The 12,245-nt window shown below is 36.7% G+C and overlaps 3 protein-coding genes across 3 annotated transcripts in view; 1 reads left to right on the top strand and 2 right to left on the bottom strand.

The window, feature by feature from the left end:
- The window catches only part of GGTG_08246 (hypothetical protein), a gene marked incomplete at both ends in the record, with an annotated part of 2,078 nt that extends 679 nt beyond the window's left edge, over window positions 1-1,399 (bottom strand). The window contains one exon of the mRNA XM_009226085.1: window positions 52-1,399. Within this exon, the coding sequence (XP_009224349.1) occupies window positions 52-1,399 (1,348 nt within the window). The remainder of the gene's footprint in view (window positions 1-51) is intronic.
- A 3,503-nt stretch (window positions 1,400-4,902) lies between these two features.
- GGTG_08245 (hypothetical protein) lies at window positions 4,903-5,590 on the bottom strand (the record flags this gene model as incomplete). Its single annotated transcript, XM_009226084.1, has 3 exons — window positions 4,903-4,974; window positions 5,170-5,269; window positions 5,574-5,590. 3 exons carry the CDS (start codon window positions 5,588-5,590, stop codon window positions 4,903-4,905), a joined length of 189 nt encoding a protein of 62 aa, XP_009224348.1.
- Window positions 5,591-10,610: 5,020 nt separating this feature from the next.
- Window positions 10,611-11,077, top strand: GGTG_08244 (hypothetical protein; the record flags this gene model as incomplete). Its single annotated transcript, XM_009226083.1, has 3 exons — window positions 10,611-10,725; window positions 10,848-10,878; window positions 10,924-11,077. Coding segments are annotated over 3 exons (300 nt in total), but the record flags the coding sequence as incomplete, so codon positions are not given.
- Window positions 11,078-12,245: the final 1,168 nt, after the last annotated feature.

Here is a 12,245-nt window from a genome sequence, read left to right as displayed (position 1 = left end):
AATCGCTCGTGCGAGGTAGGCAGAACGAGGGAATATATCGGTTCTGCCCACCGGTGTGGTCGAAGTTCTTCGAAGGCGAAATTGGGTAGCTGCGAGCCAAGTCGGCTTCGTCTGCTCCTTCACTCAGGAAGGGGGCGGCAAAGAACGGGCCAGACCGGGAAGAGTTGGCGTTCGACACACCTTTGGGGAAGTAGCCATCGCTGAACTCAGCATTGGTCGCCGTAGCGACTCCCAGTTTGGCATCGGCCATGCCTCTGTCTGTTTTCGAGAAGCCATAGAAATCAACGGTGAGATCAACCCAGAGTCGTGGTGGGTGGGATGGCGGCGAGGTTGGTCGAATCAGGGCAAAGCTGGTTCGTAACCCTTGCCATAATAAGCAATGCTTCATCCAGTCAAAGGATGTGCCGGAGTCGAAGCCGAGGAAACGTTCAGTCGTTTTCAAGGTATTGTTATTTGGTACATCAGGGATTCCCTGGCGGCGAAGGCGCTTCTGCTTGACCGTGGTCTTGATATTGGCATAATCTTGGCTAGCCTCTGAGGGCAGGTTCCAACAGGTGTTGAGAGTGAGACAATGGACCGCGTCGACGTCGGCATTGGGGTGGATTCCGACGAAAGGCTGGTCGCTGGATGGGGTGAGGGCGCCATCGTGGTAACATGTGAGACTATTGGCGTACATGTAACCCAGCTTCTGATAGGCCGGGACGAGCGGGAGGCGCAGCATTCTAGTCACAGGATGGAGGTCCTTGAGGCCGTTGCCTTCGCCAAACTTGGAGAGGTCAGGGAAGGTCGGGACGACCCAGGAGGAGTAGTAGGGGTCACTAGGCCTATAAGCTCCCAAGGCCACGAATCCGATCAGGGGAACGGCGATGGGCCAGGACTCAGTGGGTGCAATGCGTTCGTAGTTAATTATGATTCGCTTCTCAGTACGAGTGAGCACAACGGAACCAGCGGCTGCACGAGCGCGCAGGATCTGGAAGTACACCGCGTGCGAGTAATATAGGTTGAGGGCCGGGGAGAAGAACTCTGGCAGACGTTCATGCAGATGGGGATTCTCTGCCAACTGGTCACTCGTGTAGTACAGCATAGTGAACATGTTGATGGCCGTGGGGACATAGGTCGACACGACGGGGCGGGAGATGGGAGAGATGCCCAAGTGGTAGACGCTATCCTGAAGGATGGCGATATGCGTCGGAACCTTTCGGTTCTCGATCTTTGGAGCGTTAATATGAACGACGGCAACATTTTCTTCGGCGCTAAGGAGCGCATCTGTCTGACCTAGATCCTGCTTCTGGCGAGTGCGCTTGGTCTTAGATTTTTCCCAAGTCCTAGAGCCGGTTAGAAGTAGAAGCCTGGAGGCGAAGGTCCTGCTCCAGGTTAAAGTGGAAGTGAGCAAAGCCATTTTCCAGCTCGGAGGCCGGGGCGGGGTGAGAAGGAGCATTCCAGCTTCCACAAAGTTAGGAAAGGCTGTGCGAAAATGTATTATTCATTTTAAATTCTCGGTTGTGTGTTAGAGACGGCATGTTATTGTAAGAGAGGGTGTAAGGGTTAATTGTATTATTGTTTTAGTTTTGCCTTTTTAACCCTTTCCTAAAAAAAAGGGGCACAAACCCTTAATTTTCCATTAACCCGCTATTTTACAAGCTTATTTCGTAAAATGGCTAAAAAAAAATTTTGTTAATTTGTACAATTATTAAATACATTTTCTTGTTTAATTTTAAAGCTAGTTGTATTAAATTAATAAAATGTATATTCCCGTTATTGCTTAAATTATTAAGTATTACCGGAAGGTTATTACGTACGGAAAGCGCTAGCATTAAGCTTTTTAAGTTCGATAATATTATTTTTGCAACGGCGAAGCCTTTGGTATTTATTGCAGCCGTGTAAATACAATTTATTTATTGTTGCAATAATATTTACATTTAATTAAAAACTCCGGTTTATTAATTGTATTTTTGTAATTAAATAGTTAACCGAAAACGCTAACTAAAGGTAATAATTTTGCGTTTATATTTTAAATTACTAAACGTAATAAAGCCGGGTTTCCCCCGTTTAAACCGGTTATTACTGCTTTTATTAATTCGTTTTGCTCTTTTTGCATTTTACCGTTAAGTAATATTAATAAAACTTGGTTTTTTTAATAGCAAAAAAATACCCGAAGCTTTAATTTTTTAATATAAAGCTTTAAAAATAACCCGGTAAATTTTTAAATTAAATATATATATATATATATTTATTTACCCTTTTCGAGCTATATAGCTTATAAAGAGCTTTACAGATCGGGTTAATTAAATAAAGGTAAAAACCGTACCTTTAACCGATAGCTATTTGGTGTAAAGCTAAGTAAAAACTCTTTCCCTTCGAGGTTTTTGCGACTGCGCGTTTTCTTTGTAAGTAATGTATTGGTAAAGCCTTACCAAAGTAGTTTAAATACACACCACCAAGCTACATACAAAAGTTAATACATTCCAAACGCCGTATTAAATTAGAAAAAAAATGCTAAAATAAAAACTCGAAATGCATTTACAAATTTGGAATTCTTATTAGTATACAAGTTAATTTTAAATTATTTAAAAATGGGAGCGGGCCGGGCAGGAGGAGCGTCAGGAGCGACGGGATCGGGAGAAGGAGGAGCAGCAGCTGCCGCCCGACCACCACCACGAGCGCCGCCACCGCCGCGGCCAACGCGCTTGGCAGGACTGGCTTTGGCCGTGCCTTTCTTTTAGGGAAAGCCGCTAGCTGGCATTGCGACCGATTAAAATTAAAAGTAAAATTGGGAATGGCCGGAAGCGAAAAAAAGGAAGGTACAGCTAGGCGCCGGAAATAAAAAGCGCGCTGGAGGAAATTGGAGCGATAAAAATTAACCGGGAGCGATGCGATAAAAAGGTAACGGTTAAAAAAAAAAGCATTGCACCAAAAAAAGAAAAAAGTTGGAAAAAAAGGTAAAAAAAAAAAGGAAAAGGAAAAAAAAAAGGAAAAAAGGAAAAAAAGCAAGCAAAGCAAAAGGAAGGCACCGGCGAAGGAACAACCTTTCCGGACCCGCCCGGAGCTACCACGCCGGCGAAAAAAGGCACGATTACTTTTTAAACATAATTACCTACCCCTAACAAAGCTACAAGCACCCGAATAGCAAATACAAAAAGCACCGCCACCTTAACGGAAGCAACCAGGCACCGGGCTAACAAAAATACGCACAAAAACGTCGATAAAAACGATTACCAATATTTAATTACATAAAAAAAATAACGATAAAAAATAAGCTATACTATACCGGATACGAACCGTACCCGAAAGTACGACGCGGGGCCGGAAAGCGCGGAGCGTTAGCCCCACGCAATAATTACCCGGCTGGCTAAACTTTCGCTTATTAACGGCGATCGCCGAAGCCACCCTAAAGCAATGGCGCTTTTTTAAAGCTACATTTTTTATACGTTTTTTTTATAATTTTTCCATATGTTAGCCTTTACTTTTACTTTACCATTACACCCTTTTGGCCGGGGGCACGAAAACGCTTTTTTGCCGGAGCATTTATTAGCAATCGAACGAATTACAATAAACGAAGCCGGCGGTTTAACACCGACCCGGCACCGGTTCGTAAGCGCAAGGTTTTCCTCTTTAGGCCAAACCCAAGGGTTTTCCCCACGCAACACTTAGCAATAGCACTGAGGTTTTTTTTATAAACAAAACAGAGTATAAATATATATATATATAAATTATTTAAAAATTAGAAATTTAAATTATAGCGCATACCAAATTAAAAAAATTAAAATTTTCGCTACAGCGCTATTTAAGGGTGGTAAATCCATTTATAGCGGATGCATTTTAACGTTCCAACTTTAACGTATTTACCAAAAGCATACGATACTTTAAAAAGGTTAAAAAATATATGTTAAAGGCTCTATAGTTTATTATTAAAATTTATTTTTTGGTTTATTTTTACTATTTTATTTAGCTGTTTTATTTGCTTTCGAACGCTGTAAGTTTTGGTAAGAAACTACGTTTTTATCCAAATTACTTTTGTAGGACTGTAGTATGGTTTATTCCCGCACTTCCAACGGTTAGTAAAAAAAATATATTAGTTAAAGCGTAATATCGTAATCCGGTTATAAGGTCGGTTCGGATGTTGCGTGTAAGTCGCGTTATTAAATGCACGTTAATCCAAACGGTTCCGTGCAATTTTTGTGCTTACCTGTCGTTTTTCTTTTTGCGGCTTACTTCCGTTCCAATATATTGTAGCTTTTACCGATTCTTTTTTTTCTTAATTCTTTTTTTTAATCCAGCCAAAATTATTACTAGCAATAATAATAACAATATTAATAGCAATAATTGTAAAATTTCCTTTTTTAGCTTTTGCAACCTCGTAACCTTTTTAATAATCCTTTTGGTAATAGCACGTTTTTAACGCATTTTTAGCTTTTCCCCAGTATTTTATTTAACGGTTACGCGCTCGTTACGCGCTTATTATACCTTTTTTTTTAAAAAAAAATAGCTTTAAAAAGCTTGCTTCGCCTTTTTAACGGTAGCGGGAAATTTAAATTATTGCAAAGCTTGTTATTATATATGTATATGTATATTTATACGCTGTTATGTTTATGGAAGAAAACCTTAGTGCTGCTACATGGTGTGTGCGTGGGGAAAAACCTTTAAGTTGTGCTTAAAGGGGAAAACTTTGCGCTTGCGTACCACCTTTTTAGCGTTGCGCTTCCGTAACGGTGTTAAACCAGTAGCAAGCTTGTTGTTTATAAATATCCTTTTTTATATCTTTTGCGGCTTTGCGCTAATCTTTTTTAAAGTTCGTTACGGCGCGGTAAATTGCATTATTTGCTTAAAATTAATAATTCGTAAAATTAATTTAACCCGAATTTGCATACAAAATTTTAATAAATTTTTTTTGCCGTTTTTTAATTATTTAATACCGAATACGCCGTTAATAAATTGGTTCGGCTTAAATTTTAAATTTGAAAAGTACGTATATTGCTGTACGAAAAAAAAAGCTAGCAAAAATAGCCAATATTCTTTTGCTTTTAGTAAAAAAATGTTTAAAAAACCCGCTTTTGCCTTCCCGACCTCGCGACGGGAAAACGCCATTAAATATAGCAAATCTAACATTAAATTTAAACTTTTCGCTTCCGGCTCGCCACCGGACGTATGTCCGCGCGCGAGCGCGCTTACGGCGCGGTTGCTGGCAGCGCTAGCAGCCCCAAAGGCGGCGGAACGGTTACCGACCGCCCCGAAGCCAGTAACAATACCACCATAACCAACGCCCCCAACCCTTTCCCAACGCGTACCCGCATTGCAAATTTAAAAAACCAATTAATTAAAACATTAAAGCTTTTTGTGCCCCCCGGCAGTACCGAATTAATGCTTAAAATTGTAAAGGAATAAATTAAAGCCGTAACAAACGCGTTCGAAACGCGGTTTCGCAATTATCGCAACTATATGCCCAACCATTTTCGCATTATAAAAAACGAAATTATCGTTAAAATACGCAACGCCCGCAAGCAAACCACCAATTACGCTTCGGTTTTGGCAACCGGTTTGCCGTAAAGCGGTTAAGCCGGCAATTACCCGCTTACAATCCGCTTTTACGCATTTTTTAATACTAGCCCCCCCCCCCCCCCCCCCCGAAATATATTTTCGCGCGTACCGAACGCAAAATTACCATTTTAACCAAAAACGTTTTTTTTAAAATCGCAAATTGCATACCCGTTAAAATTACCATTACATTAATTAAAAAATTTGGCAATAACGTAAAAGTAACGCGCAAATTTTCCAGCGGTAACGTAATAATTTTATTTTATATAACCGCCGTTAAATATACGAAAAATACCGCGTAAGTTATTAAAGTATTTAGCAGCAAAGCAATATACCAAACCCAAATTTATAACGTTATAATTAAAAGCATTCGATAAAACGCAACCAATAATAACAATATTTTATTGCACGAATTTAAAGCGCATAATATCGGGGTTAAAATTAATTCCATCCATATATGGAACGCCCGGCAACCGGAAAAATACGCTACGGTATTGGTTAGGATTATATCCCCCGTTGTAGCTTAAACCGCATACAATAACGGCTTTGTATTTAAAAGCAAAATCCTTAACGTTAAACCGTTTGCAACGGGAGCAAAAACCGCCCAATGCTACAAATGCTACGGGTAAGGATATAAATTAAAATTTTGCAAAGAAGCGGCCCGTTGCCCGCATTGCGCCGGGCTATTGCATAGCAACGGCAAAGCCGGGGAATTTTTGTGCCCGTTGTACGGGAATTAATTTATTGCAAAAAAAAGCGAACCGAAATGCTGCAATTGCGAAAGCAACCACCCGGCCTTTTAACAAAAATGCCCCGTAGCAAAAAAAAAATTAAAAAGGCCAAAAATACATTTTTAAACCGGCCGAAACAATTTGCCTTGGAAATGGGGAACGAACGCGTACCCCGACCGGATTAAATAAGCCATTTTGCCGTCCACATTTTCCCGCTTTTTGCATTTATCCGTTTTTTACCCAGCCCCCCCCCCAGCCGTTACAGGAAAAAGACGATTTGTTTAATTTAAAATTGCTAATAAAATGCAAACGGGATGGTTTTTTATTAAAAATAACGAAAGCAAAAAAAAAAATTTTAGCTAAAGGATAAATAAGCAAATTACGAAAATCCCGCAACAAAAAAACGTTAAGCTTTTTTAAATCCGTTTTTAGGATAAACCAGTACTTTATAAACCCAAACTTTGCCTTTTTCGGCTTTAATAAAATAACGGGAATAAAGGGAACAAACGAATGCTAAGCCGTTAACGACCCAACGGTATTTAGCAATACCGCGGTTACCAATTTTAACCTTGCTAATGCGCCAAACCATAAAGCCCTTTTTTTTTCCCCCGATTTACCTTTACTTTAACCGTTTGCATCCTAACCAACCCAATTCGGCCTTATACCGGTACCGTTTAACCTTTTTGCAACCGGAATTACGTTTACTTTTAACTAATTAATTAACGATAATAGCAACGTATAAAATTAAACATATTATATTAAAATATAAAAAAAGGCAAAAAAAAAGGCAATTTTCCTTTTTATAACAATAAATAATATAACATTTTAACCATTTAAAAGCCGGAGCGCAACCAGCACGGGAACTTTTTAAAACCGTAAAGTTGCAATTACAAACTTATTTATTACCAAAAATTTAATTCTAACGCAGCACTTTACGTACACAACCGTTTCGTTTCCAAATTATAAACCGCCCGGTACGGTTACGATTGGGCTTTAATTATAATTATTACGCCGGAAAGCCTATTAAAAATATATTTAATATATTTTTTAAATCCTAAAGCAAGCTTTAATTAAGCAACGCCTTTTACCATAATCGTTATTTACTTAACCCAAAAGCATACAATCCTTACAAGCAATTTTAACCTTTACCACCCAATTTGGAATTTATATAATAAATACAACGCAAAAAGCAAAACCTTTTTGGAATTAGCACGCCGCAAACAATTTGGATTGGCAACGCTTTACGGAAAGGTTACAAAAAAAAAACGAAAAGAAAAAAATAGTACAATTAATTACGCTTAAATAACGCAACAATTTAAAATGGAATATTTAAAATAAAACAATACGATAAAAAGGTCCAACCATTTATCCCAAGTACTTCGCGTTTTTTTTTAGACCGCAACAATTTTAATTTCGACAAATTAAAGGTTGGAAATGAAAAAACGTTAAATTAATAAAAAAATTGGCGAAAGCTAAAGCCGAAATGGCCAGCAAATTAATAATAACCGGGGATATGCATAACGTTAAAATTATAAATAAAAAAACCAATAAATTAATGCAACAATTAACCCAATTCGTTAACCAATTAGCCCCCCAATAAAAACCAAGCCTTTTTAGCAAACGCGCTTTTTATTGGATATAAAAATTTAACGATTTCCGTAAGGAAACGAACCGTTTGCAACGCGCTTTTACTAAAAACAAAACGCAAGCAGCATAAAAAGCGCACAAAACCGCGAATAAAGCATTTATTAAAAAAAAACGCCAAACAATATTTAATTATTAAAAAAACGTTGTTTTTGCAACGGGACAAAATACCAAAAAAAACGGCGCATTTTAAAAATTCAAAAAATGGGCCCGTTTAAAAAGCTTTTAAAAAAAAAACCCGGATTGGTTACCGAATTTAATTAAAACCGGAAAAAACCCGAACACGCTTTGCAATTACCAAAAAAAAGCCGAAATTTTGTTATTTAAATTTTTTTTAAACCCGCTAATTAACATTTTTAATATTAGCAAAACCGAATTTCCGGACCATTTTTTCCCAAACCCTTTCCAAATGCCCGTTTTTGTTACCCCGCAAAATATTATGGAAGCAACGGGCCGTACCAAACCGTAAAAAGTTACGGGCTAAAACCATTTCCCGAACGGGCTATTTAAAGCCGCTAAATTGCCGGGCGCAACCGTTATCGCGAAATTTACCAACGCAACAATCGCTACAAATTATTTCCCGAAGCGTTTTAAAAAAGCCTTTACGGTAATATTACCCAAACCAAATAAAATTACCGAAAAAAAAACAAACCGGGGAATGGAAACTTATTGCTTTATTATTATTAATTTTAAAGGTTATTAAATTAATTATAACGAAACGAATTGCTAACGAAGCGAAAAAAAAAAGCATTTTTTTTAACGGCCAAATGGGCAACCGACGGGTTAAAAGCACGAAATTGGTAATTTAAAAAGTAATGAAAGCGGTAATTGCAATATAAAACCACGGCGTTATCGCGTTATTGTTATAATTTAACTTATCCGGAGCATTCGATACCGTTAATTACTTTTAATTGCTAAATACGTTAAAAAAATACGGCTTCCCCTTACCAATTGTAAAATGGGTAAAAGGGTGGTTAGCAAATAAAACGGCCATTTTGCAATTTAACGGCAACATTTCGAACCCAATTCCAATTCGAACCGGAATTTTTTAAAGCTTCCTTTTATTTTTTATATTTTTTATTATATATATTGCATTATTATATAAAAACTTTAAAAACATTCCAAAGATTTTCGTTACCGGCTTTGCTAACGACATTAACTTATTAGCAATAAAAAATACCGTAAAGGATACGGCCCGTTTTTTGGAAGCAATTTGGCTAAAATGCAAAGTATGGGCAACCAAATACGGCATAAAATTTAATAGCACCAAAACCAAATTAATTCATTTTAGCAAAAACGAAAATTTGCCCGTAGTTTAATTTGGCGATATAACGGTAATTTTTAACCAAACGGCTAAATTTTTTGGGGTTTGGCTAAACGCCCGTTTTAATTTTAAAAAATATATAAAAAAAGCAAAAAGTAAGCAAAAAAAGCAATAATTAGCATTTATTTAATTTATTTCGTTAACGTAAAGCAATACGTTTGCAAAAAGAAAGCTTTTTTATAACGTAATGTACCGTACGGTTTTGGCATACGGCGCAACAGCCTTTTATATAGCCATACCGGCAACGGGCCGCTTTAAAAGCGCCGTTAAATAATTTTAAAAAAAATAGCGCGCGTATTTAAAAACCATTGCCGGGGCTTATAAAACCATTTCGCTAGCCAATTTTAAAATTAAATGCTTTACCTTTCCAATTAATTTGTACTTAAACGAAAAGGTATTAAAAGCAAAAAGAAAATGGGAAAAATTTAAAATAAAAAACGTAATCCGAACCGGTATCGATAAAGTGCAACAATATTTTCGATAATTAAAACATTGTAAAAAAATAAAAGTACCATACCCATTTAACCTAGCAAGCAAAAACCGGTAAGCGCAAAAATGGAACCCGTTGGAACCTTTTGGATTTAAACCCGGCCCCGCCCCGGTAACCACCCAAAAAGCAACCAGAACGAAAGTTAATGCTAAAGCATAAAAATTAACGGATTAAAAGCAAAAAAAAAAAAAGAAAAAAATGGTTTAAAATTAAATAAAACGCTAAATGCAAAAAAATTTGCGCTATAGCAACAAAAGCAAACCCATTTCGGCCCGCAACCCCCGCAAATAAATTTAATTTCGACGGTTTAATGCTAAAAGCATACCAAAAATTTACCAAAGCCCAAAGCGCGATAATTATTTAATTAAAAACGGAAAAACTGGAATTAAAAGCGTTTTTTTGGAATAAAAACGTTTTCGACGTGCATACGCCCCGTTGCCCGTATAAAACCGGGCAACGGGAAATAGCATTTTATTTATTTGTTAAATGCCCTTTTTATATTAAATGGAAAATAAATTCGGGCTAAGAAAATATAAATTACCGCAAAGCATATTTCGAACGATAGCAATAAAAAACAAGCATTATTACCGGAATCGATACGGATTAGAACGGCCCCCTTTTGCCCCCCCCTTTTTTATTAACAGCACGTTTGGCAATTAAAACAAGCAAATTTAACGATTTTAAAGTGGTAAAAAAAAACGACCGATTAAAAACGCAAATACCAAAAAAACAAACCGCCCCAAATAAATAACCTAACGCTAAATTAATAACCGGATATAATTATTTTAATTATTAACCCAATATAAAAAAGCTACGATTATACGCCCAACCATACCTAGCAATATTTAGCAATAAGTTCGGGAACAAATTGCTGCTTTACATATTTTAGCGCATGCGGATTCTTTCCCGCGCTATTTCCAGCACCCGGTTAAAAAACGCTAAATTATTTTTATTATTATTTTATTTTACAACCGCCATATTTAATTACTTACATAAATTAAAAAGTGCAAAAACAACGAAAACAATATTATTACCAAAAAGGGACCGGCATTTACCAATTGCTAAGCTTGCGCAAAAGCGAACTTTTTAACCTTTAAATTGTTAGCAATTTCCGTAGCATCGTTAGCACGCAATAAAGCGTTAAAAGCTTTCGAAGCGTAAAAAACAAAGGTTTAAAGCATTAATACCATATTGCCGGAAAGGGACCGTACGAGCTCCAAACCAGCAATACCGGCACTTATAAAAACCATAGCGCCAAAAAGGGAAAGCATCCGGAAACGGTTAAAAGCAAAACCAATACCGGTAAGCACCCCAAATTTGTTAAGCCCGTTTTTATTAGCACGCCGGAACGTGTAAACCTTAGCAACCAATACGTTATAAACCGTTTAACATTGCATTATACCGTTAACGAACCGATAAAGCATAAAAAGCCGATAAAATTAAAATAATTTATTAAATATTTGCGGCAATTATTTAATCCAAAATCGCGCATATTTTTAATTTTGGAAAGCGATTGGTAATATTTAGCAAAAAGTACGGCCGCAATACGAACTTTTTTAATAGCAACGGGGTAAAGCTAAAAAAAAATACGTTAACGACCCGGTTAAATAACGGAAAAAAAAAGGAAAAAACGATTTACCGTATTATACCAAATATTTCGATTAGCATAAAAACAATAAAACAATGCGTTTGTATTTGGAAAAACCAGCAAATTAACAAATAAAAAAATTACCCGGAATTACAAAAAAAACGAACCAATTTTAAAATAACAAACCGCAATTTTGCCAAACCGCTTTTTCCCGTTTTATTTTTTACCCAAATTATTAAGCAAATAACCAATGCAATTTACGTAAATATTACGCGCAAAATTAAATAATTAGCCAAAGCGCAAACGGGAAAAAAACGAAAAAAACATTTACGTTATTCGATAATAAAGCAAAGTGCTTTTAAGGATTTCCGTTAAAACGTTTATCGCTTTGCGGGTTATAAATTTATATTATTAAACGAAAAAATTAAATTAAAATAAAAAAATAAAAACGATTTAACGGCAAAAAAATAAAAAAAAACGAACCATATAATTAGCGTTAACCCGCGCGTTGCCGCCGTTATTATTGCTAGCGCTAACAAAACCGTTATTATTATTAAGCACTTTTACCGGGAAAGCATAAAAAGCGGGCCGGGCAAAAAAAGCGTTAAAAACAATGGAATTGGGAAAAGAAAAAGCAATAATTACCGCTTAACCATTATTACGAACGCCGTTACCGCCGCGGCCAACGCGTTTGGCAAAATTAGCTTTGGCCGTGCTTTTTTTTTAAGGAAAACCGTTAATTAGCATTGCAACCGATTAAAATTAAAAGTAAAATTAAAAATGGCCGGAAACGAAAAAAAAGAAGGTGCAACCAAACGCCGGAAATAAAAAGCGCGCTAAAAAAAATTAAAGCAATAAAAATTAACCGGAAGCAATGCAATAAAAAAGTAACGATCGAAAAAAAAAAGCATTGTACTAAAAAAAAAAGTTAAAAAA

The sequence above is a fragment of the Gaeumannomyces tritici genome, assembly GCF_000145635.1.
Source record: "Gaeumannomyces tritici R3-111a-1 unplaced genomic scaffold supercont2.4, whole genome shotgun sequence".
Taxonomy (NCBI): domain Eukaryota; kingdom Fungi; phylum Ascomycota; class Sordariomycetes; order Magnaporthales; family Magnaporthaceae; genus Gaeumannomyces; species Gaeumannomyces tritici.
The sequence above is the reverse complement of the archived record's forward strand: the minus strand, read 5'-3'. Positions and strand labels throughout refer to the sequence as shown.